The sequence below is a fragment of the Megalops cyprinoides genome, chromosome 1 (assembly GCF_013368585.1).
Source record: "Megalops cyprinoides isolate fMegCyp1 chromosome 1, fMegCyp1.pri, whole genome shotgun sequence".
NCBI lineage: Eukaryota > Metazoa > Chordata > Actinopteri > Elopiformes > Megalopidae > Megalops > Megalops cyprinoides.
In genome coordinates, this window is record NC_050583.1 from 73,393,955 (window position 1) to 73,411,517 (window position 17,563).

General features: G+C 37.6%; 1 protein-coding gene across 1 annotated transcript in view; it reads left to right on the top strand.

Moving 5' to 3' along the window:
* Positions 1-17,563, top strand: part of myom2a (myomesin 2a) — a 55,470-nt gene that overhangs the window by 13,871 nt on the left and 24,036 nt on the right. The window contains exons 13-18 of the mRNA XM_036522923.1: positions 2,261-2,314; positions 4,120-4,247; positions 4,726-4,909; positions 8,142-8,316; positions 8,466-8,587; positions 17,137-17,324. Of these exons, the coding sequence (XP_036378816.1) occupies positions 2,261-2,314; positions 4,120-4,247; positions 4,726-4,909; positions 8,142-8,316; positions 8,466-8,587; positions 17,137-17,324 (851 nt within the window). The remainder of the gene's footprint in view (positions 1-2,260; positions 2,315-4,119; positions 4,248-4,725; positions 4,910-8,141; positions 8,317-8,465; positions 8,588-17,136; positions 17,325-17,563) is intronic.

Consider the following 17,563-nt stretch of genomic DNA (forward strand, 5'->3'; position numbering starts at 1 on the left):
ATATTTCTTTAAAATATCAAGGTTGTGGGGATCCCAAGCAGCTAAGTCGTTTTAGGTGCTTGTTCCAAGTGCAGGCTGATCGCCACAAAATGAGTTCAGCCCCTGCCACAAAATTAGCACAGTGACCAGTGACCCACAATGGTGGAACAAACTGGCCTCATTCTCTCGGGATAGGGGTCTGGGTAAGGGTATGTTGGCAGGCTGCCTCTCTAATGCACCTAATGAGTAGTCACTCAGCCACTGTCATGGAGATACACTAATTCGGCAATTGCTTTCCTGATGTACTGCAGGACTCATATTATAAAAGTGTGGGAGAATTGCACCTGGGGCCTGTTTCAGAAAGCAGGTTTAACAAACTCTGAGTTTAAACCTGAACTCTGGGTTGACTAACTCTGAGCTGTCAAACTCAAGAGTTTTCGGTTTCAGAACAAGTGATAACAAGTAGTTCAATCAACTCTAAGTTAACCCTGAGTACAGCACGTGCATGAGGAGATAAAAAGCCCTCATCAATGGAACGCAGATAACATGATTCGTCATGGCAACAGGAGAAAAAAGGGCTAGATCCTCCTACTTCTCCCCAGTGGAGTTAGAAATATTAATAAATGCGTATGCAGAATATGAGTATATATAGTACAGTATATAGTATAGTAGCAGCAGCAAATTGCTGACTGAGTCAATGCGTGAGTATTAATTGAAAAAAAAAGTTTTATCTTGAGTGTTCCACTTATTCAAAATTTTTATAATGTGTGTTAATGTTTTATTATGTGTGTGTATATGTGTGTGTGTGTATGTACACACACACACACACACATATATATCACATATACACATATATATATAGCTCGCACACACACACACACACACACACATATATTTATATATATATATATATATATATATATATATATATATATATATATATATATATATGTGTGTGTGTGTGTGTGTGTGTGCGTGCGCACACATGTGTATGTTTAATACACACCCCAACAGGCACAAAACCTACTTGGCAGCAACTGAAGATGAAATATAAAAATATAGTTCAAACATTTAAGGTATAATTTCATCACAAGCAAATGTGATGTTGTTTAGCCTAATTACATAGTGTATTAAACAGCAAATATGCCCAGCGTCACCAATGTTATAGAAAACTCCCGTTGGCAAAAAAAAAAAAAAAAAACGAAGTGCAACATAAAGAATTTGTTCCGAACAGAGAGCATGTAAACGATGTGTCATATGAAATGAGGGCTGAGAATATTGTTCAGATAAATGATAGATTAGTGCAGAAAAATGGAAATGCTCAAACAGATAATCATCAGGGAATGATAAAACATCCAAGCGGGGTCTGATCACCCTCTCCTGACACAGATTTCTGTGGAGTATTTGTGCTTCAATATCAACTGGGTCTTCAAGAAAAGGACACGCCATGTCTGACACCTCCTTCCGTCTGCAGGCTTCAGCTAAAGAGGAGGAGAAACTCAGGGTTAGTTGAAGAAAACCTGCCATTGAGCAGGTTAGATTCACAGAGTATGTTGCCATAGTAACTGACTCAACAGTTAAGCTGAACTGGCTTTGTGAAACCGAAAACCCAGAGTTTCCTTCAACTCTGAGTCAACTTACTTTGAGTTTTCACTAAACCCACTTTCTGAAACAGGGCCCTGTTGTACTTCATCAGTTCTGTATGAGTGCACCAAGCAAAGATAATAATAATAATTGTATACTTTATTGATCCCTGTAGGGAAATTCATCCTCTGCATTTAACCCATCCTACACACAGTGAGCACACACACACCAGGAGCCCACACACACCAGCAGTGGGCACACACACACACACCAGGAGCTAGGAGCAGTGGGCAGCCACAGTGCAGTGCCCAGGGACCAACTCCAGTTCTTTTGCCAGTGCCTTGGTCAAGGGCACTGGCAGGAGTATTAACCCTAACATACATGTCTTGATGATGGTGGGACGAAACTGGAGCACCGGGCGGAAACCCATGCAAACATGGGGAGAACATGCAAACTCCACACAGAAAGGACCTAGGATGGCCAGGATTCGAACTCAGGACCTTCTTGCTGTGAGGCAATAGTGCTAACCACTGAGCCACTGTGCTGCCCAAAGACGTGTAAAATTGATTATTCCAAAGGGGTGCATGCATAAAAATGGAGAAAAGGCAAAAACACCATTGTTATAACATAGCTTTCACTTTATTATACCTTAAATACACAGAACCATCAATAATTTTCTGTCTCTTTGTTATGCCAGTGATAAAGCTGGGTGGAACACGTGAAATTGTGATTTATCAAGATGACCTGGAAGGTAGTGTCAATACTTTTATGTTGCTATTTAGCTGGATGTGCTACATATTTTCTGTTAACTAAGTTACTACCTTTAATTCACACACTAATGGTAATTATCCTTTGCTTAATTAAAGCAAAAAAATATTCATTTATTGTATTTGTTCTTAGAAGGACATGCTGTAAGTAAGAATCAAATGATAATTTGTAATGCATCGTTTAAATCAGTGTTTCTCAACCCTCTCCTGGAGGGCCCCCTGCCCTGCATGTTTTGGATCTCTCCCTGCTCCAACACAGCTGATTCAAATGATCAGTTTGTTATTAAGCAGCTTCAGGAGTTCATAACGAGTTGATCATTTGAATCAGCTGTGCTGGAGCAGAGAGAGATCTAAAACTTGCAGGGCAGGGGGCCCTCCAGGAGGGGGTTGAGAAACACTGGTTTAAATAATCAGCTTCTTTACCAAGTTTAGGCTTTTTGAAGCATTTAATTGTTCAGGGGACACTTCAGGCTTTTATGGAGCAATATCAATAGCCAACAAATTGAATTTGTATTTCCCTACTTTTCCAAATTTCCATTCAACATTTTCAATTTGTATTTCTCCACTGTATGTACTCTCTCTGTCTTGTATTGTGAAATTGTCTACACATGAGGGTGGGAACGTTGCAAAAATGCAGATAAATGCAAGCGCAAAACAGAGAGCAAAATAAGTGCAAAAGAGAAAGGCACAGTGAAATTTATCAGCATCTGTGTTGTTGCTTCTCTTTGCACACAGGGGCCAATTCATGACATTTTCATGCATTACACTAAAATATTTAGTAACAAATAGGCTATCAAAATAAATAATAGCCTTGAAGCAAACTTTAAATCACTTATAGTCTGCGAATCATTTCCTTATGAATTAATTTTCCACAAGGTAAACAAAAATCCATAACAGATGGTCATTACATTTACATTTACATTTATTTATTTAGCAGACGCTTTTATCCAAAGCGACTTACAAAAGTGCATACAGTAAGTATAGCGACAGTACGGGGACAGGATGTGTACAGTTCCACATTGAGACAGTTCTCAGCTGAGAGCAAGGTCTGTTTGAGGACACAGTACTATCAGATTTGTACAATTACAGCCTATAGGGCAACTAATACGATACACCTTCAAACAGCAAACTTCAACAACTTCAAACGGCGCAATGAGCGTTACATAACCCTGGAATTCAAAATGTAATTTCAGGGAATTTTATGATAATGGTACTATGCCCTGTGTGGCAGGCATTTTAAGATTTTTTCTTTTGCAGTAGCAGCAGCATTTACACATTGTTTCTTTTGTGATCCTCAGTGTATACAGGCCTATAAAATGCAGTTAACATAGCCTAGCTAGATAACCAACTACCATTTTAATTGCAAAGAAAGCTACTGTTGACATATGAATTGACATGTCACTACATCGCTCCTTTCAAATGTAACAATATTAAAATATAGAGAACTGTAATAAAATTAATGTATATCACTGTGATTAGGATTTTGGAAAATTGAGTAAACAATTCTGCAAATGTGTTACGGAAAAGCAAAGGCAAACTTTGATGCTGTGATCACTACTGTTAGCTCTTAGGGCTGAGAGGTCTAAATCAGACAGGGCTAAGATGTTCTTTTTCGACTCTGAGGAGCACTGCTTTTTAATGTCTGAAATAGACATAAAAATATGGGCTGCAAAACAGAAAAAAACTTAGCCAGAACTACATCTGGTACTGGACTGTACATTTCTGATTTACTGACCTACCTAAGCTAGCTCTGCTAATCTTACCCTTGATTTTCTTCTTGTGAGGGTAGGTCATGTGAAGATACCTGGACCTCCAACAAATGTCCATGCTTCGGAAACAAACAATTCATTTGTGGTGCTCAGCTGGGAACCACCCCATCCCCGTGGACGGGAGCCTGTGTGGTACCTCATAGAGAAGGTTTGGGACCATTTACCTTAATATTCAAGAGCTGTCTCATATGTTGGCTTGCCAGAATTTTTAATTTAATTTTTAAGTTAAAGTTTAAGTTAATTGCCCCACAACAGTTCTGAGTTGTCTGAGTGTCATTGATTATTGTGAAGTTCTATTGCATAAGGAAGTCCCCTTGTTAATAAAACAGTTGGGCTTTTTCACAGAAACATCATTTTGCTTTAAAAAATACATGGATGCTCAGCTTTTGTCTTGTCTGCAAATATATATGTATTGTCAAGGTAATACATATTGGTATGCAAAAGATGGTATGCATTAAACATTAAGCATCTTCCATTTTATATGTTTGGTATATTATAATAGAATAATATTTCTGTCTTCAATAATTGCTTATACTTTCCCTTGTATGTGTATGTTGCATATTTAGGTCTTTCCATGCAGCTTATATAATTCCTAAGTACCTATTTTTCCTTTTGCTGTCCTCTAGTCTGTACCTGACAGTGGAGCTTGGCAGAGAATTAACACTGGGGTGCAGCTGAGATCCCCCCGCTACCCTGTGTTTGACTTGGAAGACGGTAAACAGTATCTGTTCCGTGTGTTCACTGTGAATAAGTATGGCACCAGTGAGGCCTCCGTACCCACAGGACCTATCAAAAAGCAGGAACCACTGGGTAAAAATGTGTTTTTTTTCTAAATGTTTAACACCTGTTGCAAGAAACCATTCCTGTGGTGATGCCTTAAACAAGATTGTGTTTAACATGTTCTTTTTAGGTACGGAAAGGCATGTTGGTACGTATATTGCATGAAGTAGTCATTAACAGTTATTTAAAAAAAAAAAACTATTGCTAATTTAAATATTAGAAATCACAGTCTTTCATCAACCTAAATAACACAGCGTGCTCTTGTCCCTTTTATAGCACTGGGGGAAATGTGTTTAGGTTTCAGATAGCATCACTATTGTAACCTTCACAGCATTAAGTCTTCTTTCAAAGTGCACTGTCTAATAGCTACTACCACCATATCCACAGTTATTGTGTGAGATAACTGGCATAGCTCAGCTTAAAGAGAAACCTGTAGCTATAGAGTATGGAACAATCTTTAACAGACAGCAGGTTAAAGTTAATAAGATAACAAAATGCTTCAAATGGTTCCTAGAAAGACATCCCATTTGATTGCAACATACTAGCTCACTAATTTTAATTGTTAACCTGAAAGTTCACTGGCTAGCAAAAGCAGAAGCTTCAACTACACATATGTAGGGTAGGATGGCAGACCTGTTAGCTAGACAGATAATTTCCTTGCATTGGTTGTTGGTACATTTTAATGTGAAAAGTGTTTTTATTTGGAGCCTGTTTAACCAGATAAGGTTTATGTTTTTGATGTGATGGTATAGTTTAGTCTGAGTCAGTGTATGTATTTTTGAAGATAAATTATCATTATTAATGCTAGCTAATCAGCTAAACCAGCTGCTTATGGTAAGCCATGTGTGCTTGCTAAATGCCAAACTCACACTTGTTGTAGACAAAATAAATTGAGCTAAATACCGCAGCAAACCAGGTAATCCCTCAAATCTTAATGTATTTTAATTCAACAGTCTACAAACATGAATAGAGGAGGAATGGGAAGATAGAAGAGAAAGCTGACATATTTTTTCAAAGATATAATCTTGAGCCTGTATAGTTATAGTTATATTATATTATATTATATTATATTATATTATATTATATTCATGGGGAGAAGGTTAAACACCCCAGTAGCACAGCCCAAATGACAGCAACACCACAGGCCAAAGCAAGCAGGTTTGTGCAAATTGAAGAAGGGTTTTCTCTGACATGAAGAATGTGATCACATCATGTTAGCTGAAGATAGGTAGTTAGACTTAATTAACTTATCTAAAAACGTTTTTCTGTCATTTTGCAATCCTGGAATTTTTTTTCTTTTACAGAAAATGGGCTCATCTATGGAATCTGGTTTCATCAGTTTATAACCCTATTACATTTGCTGCAATATCTAGCAGAGTGTTCCCAAAATGTATGCCTCACTGCTACAAGTCACTTGACTACCTGTTTATAATTTCAATTAATTCATACTCAGCAGTTATTAGTCATTTTATTGCCTGAACAAGATGGAGACACAGAGAGGTTAAGATCAATTCATGAGATCAAGATCAAGCAGCAGCAAATATATAACTTCCTGCTCTTCCCTTCTTCATGCTGGGTGATATTCCTCCTTGCTTTTTACCTTTAACAATTATGTCAAAAGAAACAAGCAGAGCATATACTAGATAGCTATCCAGATCAGCTCAGGTTGGTAAATGTAGCTTCAATTACAAAGTGACTGTCTGTATTTGAATACAAATAAAAAACATCTTACAGATACCAAAATACAAACAAGTCAAATTATCAGATGACATTAGCGAATTATCAGATCAGATCAATCTGTGCCCTTCACAAAGTGAAACAGCCTTCACAACATAATTTGATTAGTTATTATGACATTATATAAGATTCTTAATACTAATGTTAAAGTTAGATAGCTAGCTAACCCAGTTTTCTGACTGCCAGGTTTGCTAGCTCCTAAAAGTAACTGCACACTTATTTGTACTTGTATTACATTACTGAATTTGATATGAATACATGGAAAAATGTGATTATCCAGAGAAAATCTTATTCTCCATAAGAAGGTCATGGCACAATACAAACTAAAGGGTCATGGCGCAATACAAACTGAAGTCCTGCTCTGCAAAAGTGGTTTGCCAGAGGCAATATTTTATGTAGCAAGGTAGAGCACTCTGCTAACTGGCTATCAGTTGTCTTGTTGCACTGTGTTTGCCATATCCTGCAAACTTTTACCATTTGCTTTTTTTTAAGTCTTCGTGATGTGACCCTATATAACACAGCTGGGAATGTAGAGTAGACCCACTTCATTTTATCTGAAAATGCTAACTAGCTATCTAACAAATACAAAATATACCACTGTGGTGTTTCAAAAGGGATATGTCGATTCAGTCACAGTAACATTCAACATAATTGAAACAACAGCTCATTAGTTAGGTGGCTTGGCTATATTATAGTCTACATGGACTCTGAGTCATTAACAGGATCATTGTAAAAATACTGTTGCAATAATATCGGACGGTGACAGAGCCATGAAATACTGACACAATTCAGTATTCACAACTGAAAGAGCAGTCGGAAGGTATACAAGGCCACATTGCAAGCCAGCTAGCTAGCTGGTCATCTTAACTAGTTCACATCACTGAAAATTTCCTCTCCATCATTGCACAGGTGCTTCAACCAGTTCCTGTGGGGGTTGTTACAGCACACAGATGACTGCATGAAATTCCTAAACATTAGATTTTAAACTGACTTTTTTATATAAAGAATTCAACAGTACCAAATATTGTAATTCAGATGACTGGTCCATGTATAAAAACACTGCTTCTGCTGTATTGTTCATTTACCTGAAGGGAACATTTTGAATCAAGTACACTGTGGTGTTTTCCTTAAAAAAAAAAAAAATCATACTTGACTTGTTTCATGCAGAAATGTTGAAAAACATTTTATAAGTCCCACTTTATAAATAAAGTGGGAGTAATAACTGACAAAATTGATCGGCCACCAGGCTTTGAGTAGGGAGGTGTGGTTTTCTTAGGCAATATACAATTATCCACAGCGCATCACTTTACACTGCCCATTATAAGAAATATGCTGCAATGTTAAACTATTGAGTAAATAAATCTTTTAGAATATTCATTCTACAAGCCTATGTCTATGCAGAAAAAACCCTAACCTTTTTGAGTGATGAGGATTTCCCCTTACTCTACATTTGTCTATACTAAAAAGAATAATTCCAATTTCTACTCTCTGATTAAAACTCAAAATCTGCTCTGTGTTCATGCAGGTGTCCCCTCGGCTCCTGGTCAAGTTGTTGCTACAAGGAACACAAAAACATCAGCATTTGTGCAGTGGGCACCCCCTAAAAGTCCCAACAACCTCATAGGCTACTACATTGATGCCTGCGTAGAGGGAACAAAGACATGGACACCATGCAACCACAAGCCATATAAACACACCAGGTATTCTAGTTGTAAAAAAACTTTTCAAATATTTACAAAGATATATTAGTATTTCTCATAACATTACATTTAAAAGATATATAAGCATGCAAATAATAATTGATGTTATGAGTAGAAGTTTTAGAGTTTTGTTGCTTTCATTTGGTTAGGTTTGTGGTCCATGGATTGACTGCTGGAGAAACGTATGTCTTTCGTGTGCAAGCTGTCAATGATTTTGGTCTCAGTGATGAATCCCAGGAGTCTGCTCCTCTCTTGGTTGAAGCTGCCCTAAGTAAGTATAGAGAACAGAAACCAATTACATATCTGGAAATAGTTATTTATGTAAGCAATAGAAGTTTCTAGAAAATAAACTTATATATTAATATATTGAAAATATATTTATACAAATCTCATACAAAATTCTCAACATATTGCAACAATACCAAAACTGCTGCACCTGCAGTCCACTTGCACAACGCAATGTGAAAGGAATCTGGGCCTGCATCTAGCAATACAGTCTGCTTACATTCATGCATTTCATGTAAATTGGCATATTAACATATTGCCAGTTTAAATTTGACCAGCTTGAATATCTGTCTCACCAGACACAATGTATTGTCAGCCTAACACTGGTCCTTCAGCCATCTCTTTCCTGTATAGGAGCTGTCTTGCTACAGCAACATTAAAGTTTTTCTGCCTCACTTTTGGATATAGGAAGATGTTAATCACAAGCATACCTCATACATCCCAGTTTTAGGTGGAGACAATGATGCATGGCTGCCTTAGCCATTGTCAATAAGGAGTTGAATGTATTGCAATATGATATTGTGTCTATTGCAAACCAATGTCTGTTGACTCCATACATTGATAGTCCTACCCTCAGCATCTAAATTGTTCTTTCAAGCATATTGCAGTCATGGTGTTTTTTTCCCAGTTTTCATGTTGTTTTACACCTATAGTTACAGGTGTATAAAAACATGAAAATCACAATTATCCTATAAAAATCTTCACATCTGCAAACCATAGATCTGAATCTAATTTGGTGAATTGCTTTTAGGGAATTGAGTGAATGAAGTTTTTTTACAAATAACTTGATAATAACAAATAATTAGTGCTGAAATACTGGGTACAAAATCAACAAGTCCTTTTTCTGTATATCAACATTTTATTGTTTATGAAAACTCTAGTTTTTCAACAGTTTTTGCTTATTATGATTATTCCATCTAGACAAAGGAGTCAAGATTGGTATGTACCAAGCATTTTATTATTGTGTTATTTATTAATACACATCCCTGTGACTGCTTTCCACAATTCCAGGTTCACAATCTCGGCAGAATGTCACCTATTCTTCATTGCAACTAAAAACTGACATTAACTTCTGATTAACTAATGTTGGTAACTCGGGCACTTTTTCTCGCTATATTTTTATAATAATATAATATTTGTGGATCCTTAAAATTAGGGGTGTGCAAAAATATCGTTTTTTCGATTAATCGTTTTTAAAAATTCGTCCGATTCAATATTGATCTATAAAATTTATAGATCGATCTTTTACGCTAATATGCATTTTTTCCGGTTTTCTAGGTTCATTTCCGAAATGGTTACATAGGCAGAGAATTAAATAGACGGGCTCTGACATAGCCTTAACTGTCGTATTAAAGGCAATTACTAGTCCGCCCATTAGATGTCGCTCTCTCGTTTAACTTTTAGCGTTTAACAACCTGCGAACGCATAGAGGAAAACCTGTTACATCATTTTTTTTTTTTTACTGTGATGCGACCTCTCAGTGTTCACCGTGGCTAGCCCTACGGTCACACGGACGACACAGGAGAGAGACAAAGCGACCGGATGCCATTCATTTTCAATGAGAGTTGGCGATGTACAGTGACAAGAGACAAGTGGCCGTTGCAAAGCCAACTAGGTGGGGCTAAAATAGATTAGACTCGAGATCTGTTTTATGCACATACTTAGCGATGCGACACAGCGAAGGCAGCGTGACACACGTTGCTGAAACGAATGATCCAACGTTCTGGTTCCAGTCAAACATGGAGGAGAAGCTTATCGTGGCAGTGTCGGGTTTCCTCATACTCTACAATTTGTCTCTTGATACGTACAGAGATATAAATAAAATTGATGAGTGGAAAAGGGTGTCCGAAATCGTGGAGATGCCTGGTATACATATTCATATATATGTGCACTGCAGTCACAGCTTTTTAGCTTTAACTTTAATACAGTGCACAACCACTACCTAGGTACCTAACTAACTAGCTAGCTAAACTGAACAGCAGCACTTGCTCACAAATGCAATGTAATTCAAGAGAAACGTAGTTATTCATATTCGTTTGCTAGGTAGGTAGCTAGCTAGTTGTTCATATTAGGCTGGCAAGAGTTCACAATTGCAGAGTTGCTACTGGCAGGCAGCTACGTTTTGTCAGTCACTGTAGCTACCTTACAAAGCAGCTTTCCCTGAGCTAACTAATGCAAACACATTGCTGCTTCGTGTCATTAATAAGTAGGCAATAATACAGGTTGGTTTTGTTTTTAAGGACCTATAACCATGTGTTCCTCAAATAAAAAGATTTTGGTATACAGCCATGCGTCGCTTAACGTCCACGATACGTTCTGTGAAACAGGATGTTATGTGATTTGAACGTTGTGCGAACACCATACTATATACTTCGCAAACCTATATGGAATAGGCACGAGATTGGATGCTGCTGCTTACGAGTCGAAGCAAACAATTAAAAAGTTTATCGTATATAGTGTAAGTATGCAAAGTTCACATTAAAACACCGATAGAAAGTACATTACAGTATATACATAAAACATTAGCATAGGCGTTTATGATTATCAAAACGTATTATATGGCAGTGTTTCTCAATCCTACTCCTGGCGGCCCACTGTCCTGCATATTTTCTGTCTTGCTCTATCTACCTGACTGAACTCATCAGTGGGACTTTTGATTAGCTGAGCACACTTGATTTAATCAAGCAGCAAGGACAGATAGAAGATACGCAGAACAGTGGGCCGCCAGGAGAGGTTTGATAAACGCTGTGTACCATGTACTGTACCATTATACGCCTGGCAGCGCAATCGCTTTATTTCCAAGAGACATGAGATACACGTGTTGCGTGCGGAAAGCGTTGCCTTCACTACATCCCGTTATGTCCGCTACGTCCCGTTCTGCGATCAGGATTTTAAAACTTTATTATAACCTTATGGGACTACGGACGTTGTCCGAATGGACGTTAAGCGGCGCATGACTGTACAAGCCTTTGGCCCTTTCTTTAGTGATTTTCACAATTTGTTTCCAGTGACTCTGCATTTGTAAATTTGTGTTCCCTTTAGAGCTTTTTAAGCATCTCTCCAAATATGGAAAGCTGCTATAGTATTTCATATCTCATTCCTACTGAATCGGAATTGAATCAAATCCGATTGAATCGAACCATTAGCTTGTGAATCGGAATCAAATCAGATCAGGACATCTCTGCCAATACCCAGCTCTACTAACTATATGTTTTAACTTGAGAATTTACAGGTTGAAATTCATACAGAAAATGTAATCTGAACTGTCATTCAGAGACAGGACACCATATGCATCACAAAATCTGTGCACCTAGACACAGCAAATAGTGTGACCTGACTCTTGAACCTCTATAGGCTGACATGAGATGGGGAAAAAAAAAAAAAAAAAAAGATTTCAAATTTTGCAAAATCGGAAATGACAAAATACTTAATGGCCATGGGAACAACTTAAATCATACACAAATGATTTTTTTTTTTTAATTTATTTTTGTTCTCTGGAACTCGCCAAAAACAGACTTCTGTCACAAGACTCACAGATTTCATCAATTAATCTAAACAGATTCTCAACACTCACAAAAACCTTCTTACATGAACATGGAAGGCTGTCTCAGAAATAGACGGCAAACAAAAATGTGCTATCACAGAGTAATAAAATAAAGTTGTTGTTTTTTTTAAACAATGTATCTTGGTTACGCTTTGACATTATATATGGCTCTCAGACTAACAATATTTGAAAAGTTTTTTTAAGGATGCATTGAAAATCTGAACAACTCTGACCTTAGATCAGTTACCTTTGATAACTAACCAGACAAAAAGCTCTATGATATCACAGTAAGCTTCAAGGTATATTCATATAAGATGCATTGATACACTGACATAAGCCTTCAGATTTAGATCAGTGTTTAATTTGTAATGATGTCTATAGTGCTCGGAGTAACACACAGTGCCCTTTTTATGTAATGAAAATAATGGCACCTAATGTACCTTTCTCAGTAACAGTAACTTGACAAAAAAAAAAAAAAAAAAGTGTTACGGCCTTACTGTAAGCATCATCTCAAGGTGTCTTCGTTCATGCTGAATATACAGCTCAGTGAATCAATGCTGCAGGCCATTAAATCTAGATTAGAGATTAATCTTAACTTTTTGATATTAGATCTAAACTGTTCAGGTCAAGAGTAACCTGAAAGAGCACTTTACAACAAAAGCCATGGCTTCACATGGTTTTTCATATATGTAATTGGAGGATCAGTATCAACAAATCTATTTTTGTCAGGACTCAGGCACGGACCACGAGTGCTCCAATTACAGGCGTTTATAGCAGAATCCTCAAACAAGCAGGCAGTCCAAAAACAGGCAGGGTCAAAATACCAGGTAAGCAGTCCAAGGGCAAAACAGGGATCAAAAACAGAAACAGGCAGGGTCAAACCTTGAAGGCAGGCAGATCAAGCAATCAGGACAGGAGGGCAGGCAAAAACGTAGTTAAGGAACAGGCAAGGCAAAAAACCAACAAAATCCAAACAAGAAAACAGGCGGGAAACGAGACAGGCAGAAAACACTGAAACGATCTGGCAAACAACACAGAGACAAGCAGGGTAGATATAGGGCTGGGCTGATTAGGTGATGGGAAGCAGGTGTGCAGGCAGGCGGGTGGAGACAATCAGGTGGGCGGAGACAGGGCGGAGAGCGGGGCAGGGCTAGAACACAAGGAAAACAAAGGCACATGGACAAGGAAAAACAAAAACACAACAGCTAGGGGGCGGGAGCCCTGACAATTTTCAACAACCACAAGTTGTTAAGTTTGTTGAAGCTTGCCAGCATTCAATCCTAACAGACTCTTCAGAATAACATTGAACACATTTGTGAATTATTTTGGGTAGGTTAGATTGAGTGTGTAGAAAAAGGCTTGGAACGCATCAGCTAGCTTGTGCATATCCATCACCACAGTGCCACTCTCTAGAGCACCACAGATCCTGAGTGGGCTGAAATGGACTGCATCTGCAACACTGTGTCTCCAACACCTGTAAGGATGGCCACAGCAACATCAGCAAGATCAGGATTTTCAGATTCTTTTCAGATTCAGTTATCAATATGAAACATTGTACAGGTCCTGAAAAACCATACAGTATACAGTTTAAACAGGACCAACAGAAGCTGCAGCAGTGGTGTGAAGTTTACACTCTTCTACAAATGATCACCAAGCTTCAAATCAATTATGATCCATTCCAAATAACCAAGACCTGCATTAAGTTAACAAAGATGGAAATGTTTACCATCTCGGTCAGGAAGTAAGTAGTTCCTGCAGTAAGCCAGTAACTAAATAAACAAAGATGTCTCAAATGCCAGCTTCAAAGATAGCTCTTTCACTAGCTAGCTAGCACATCCAGCAGAACCATTTAGATTATATACGGAAAGTTACTATAAGTTTTGTTACATTTATATTTACATTCATTCATTTGGCAGACGCTTTTATCCAAAGCGACTTACAAGTGAGGGTGACAAGCTAGGTACCAGGTAGGTACTCAGCGGTTTCATTTAATCAGTAGAACTTATTAATATCAATCGCTCTTCTTTATATGTCTTTGTTGCAACATTGTGAGCTGAATGTATAATCTCATACCTATATATGTGTATGATTTAATATACAAAGTTTTGTGATAAATTAGAGACATTTTGTTGTTTAACGAATTTTCATATTTCGCATTTAACGTGAGGCAAATTAAAACAGCATCTTGTCTGTCAGCCGCATTTTACTCCACTTGGTCAGACTTACCAATGAATGGGCTCAAGAACAGAATGGAAGTTATGAAGACTCTGTACACACAAAACACCTCACAACAATGGTTGTCGAAAGTGCTCAAAGGTGCTCAGCCGATTAAGTAATGTGTATCCTTAAAGATGTTGATCCAAAAATTGAATGGAGCCTAAATTGTTCTCAGATTGTGCACAGTGTCAGTGGTGTCACAATGAGCTTCACCATGAAAAGAATACAGCACAAATTTAAACTATCTACAATATCAACAGCAGAGTTTCCACAGCAATGGATGGTAAAACACATTAAACTTCCCCAGATACACAAGTCTTATCATCACCTTACGGCTCACATTTTTCATTTATTTCATGAATCATTTAATTTATTAAAATAATACTAGATGTGGCTGACTATGGATATTTATTTGTAAAATGTTATATTTTTGTTAACTCCACTTTGTATTTTCAGTCTTTATTTAATTATTACTTAATTTAATAACCATACTGATGTTTTAGTTTCCAATGCAAAAAAGTGCAAAAGAAACTTTTTATATCCTTACTATTGCCAAAACATTTTGACACTCTGGAAAGTTTCCCTATTAAATCAATGCTAAATGCTGTTTAGTTTATATGTTTGCTTTCCAAATGCTTTGTCAGGCAGGTAACCCCTTCAAAAATAAAGGCATACCTGTGTATGACAAATGATTTAGTACATAAATTGCTTCCAAAACCTGCACACTACTGCTTTCATAGGCCAGGCATACTGAATTTGGACAAATCGCAATTTTTTACCTTTCTGGAATGAAAGTAACCTCCCTTATTATTTTCACTATAGCAAACCTTGTATACACAATTGGCCTTTTTACAAAACGTTACAATATGATGGGAAATCACATTAAAAGTCACTTGTTACCAAAGTGTGTGCCACTGTAACTTGATGGCATTTTTTCAACAGACACATTTGACTGGCAATTAAGAACATAAGAACATAAGAACATATGATGACGAGAACAGGCCATTCGGCCCAACTAAGCTCACCATTTCTTAATTAAAGAGTATCCAAAACTGCATCAAGTCTAGACTTGAACACAGCAAGGGTCTCTGCCTCAACTACATGACCTGGCAACCGATTCCATGTATTAACTTTGTGTAAAATAATATTTCCTTACATCAGTGCGGAACTTACTCTTAACTAGTTTCCATCTATGTCCTCTTGTTTTACAGACTGAACTCACCCTAAAGAGTCTATTATAGTTGACCTTATTGATTCCTTTTATAAATTTAAATACCTGAATTAAATCACCCCTAAGCCTCCTCTCGCTTAGTCTAAATAGGTTAAGTAACTTGAGTCTTTCCTCATAGCTTTTATATTTCATGCCAGGAACTAATTTAGTTGCCCTTCTTTGAACCTTTTCTAGAGCTTCGGTATCTTTTTTATAGTGCGGTGCCCAGAACTGCACACAGTATTCCAGGTGCGGTCTGACTAAGGCATTGTATAATTTCAATATAACCTCTTTAGATTTATACTCAATACTTTTGGCTATATATCCCAGCATCCTGTTGGCCTTTTTTACTGCTACAGCACACTGCCTAGATCCTGTTAAGCTTGGGTCAACCATTACTCCCAAGTCCTTTTCAAATTGAGCACATTCTAGTTTTTTTCCACCCATGAAGTAGTCTTGTCTAAGGTTCTTATTTCCCACATGCAAGACTTTACATTTATCTAAATTGAATGTCATCTGCCAGGTATCTGCCCACTTTTGGATGCCGTTTAGGTCTTCCTGTATTACCTTAGTTGATTCTATACTGTTGGCTAGACCCCCTAGTTTTGTATCATCTGCAAATTTTACTATTTTACTACTAACCTCTGCATCAAGATCATTTATGTATATAAGAAATAGCAAAGGCCCCAACACCGATCCCTGCGGGACTCCACTTCGTACAGGACCCTGCTCTGATACAATTCCTCCCACAGTTACAGTCTGCTTTCTATTAGACAACCAACTTTGAACCCACTCGGTGAAAGCTCCTGTAATTCCCGCAGATGTCATTTTCAATATGAGTCTCTCGTGCAGAACTTTGTCAAATGCCTTTCGAAAGTCCAAATAGATAATATCATAAGCTTGGTTTGAGTCCAGACATGCTGTAGCTTCCTCAAAGAAGTCCAGGTTTGTTAAGCACAACCTCCCTCTGCGAAAACCGTGTTGGCTATCATTTAGAACACCATTTCGTTCCAGGAATAATTCCAAATTATCCCTAATGATGGATTCCAGTATTTTGCATGCTATACAAGTTAAGCTGACAGGCCTATAATTTCCTGGTTCAGTCCGGTCTCCTTTCTTGTAGATAGGTACTACACTGCCATGTTTCCGGTCATCTGGTATTTCTCCAGTTTTAAGGGATTGCTTAAAAATAACTGTCAGAGGCTTGTAAACCACCTCTGCTAGTTCTCTGAGAACTCTTGGATATATTCCATCAGGTGCTGCTTTATTTGTTTTAAGTTTTTGAAGTTTATCTAGTACTTCTGCATCATTTAAATCAATTTCCTCTATAAGTCTCTGAGAACTGACTGCACCTGAAGGCATATGCAAAAACACTTCACTAGTGAAACTCTCCACAAAGTAACTGTTTAGTGTATCAGCAATAGCTTTGTTATCGTAAACCATAACCCCATCCTTATTTTTTATACCTCTTATTTCATCCTTAACTATCCTTTTTTGACCATAATATTGAAAAAAAATTGAATTATGGCTCTACACATTTTAGAATGTGTTCCCTTCTTTGCAGCGACCCCCTCTTCCCCTTATGGCATTACTCTTCTTTCTTGTGATGGCAAATCAATGACTCTGGGCTGGAAGCGCCCCAAGTACTCTGGAGGCTCCAAAGTTAATGCCTACTACATTGACCAGCGTGAGGTGTCTGACTTGTACTGGAAGGAGGTCAATGTGATGCCCATCAAGGAGCAAATTTTCAAGGTTTGTCGATTGTTTCCTTCAGCAGTTCAATTATTACTCTCAGTACCACAGAGATACAGATGTGTCACAGAGATGTCCAGCTGTTCTGGTGAGCATACACATTCAAGAATTTAGTGTTCATTGCACACTGATGTAACTTTGGGAGACATTTATTGAAAGTAGTGTATATTGTGTATGGGTAAAACATATTTATATGTACTGTAGAACAAAAACCTTCATTTCATTTCTAAAAAATACAT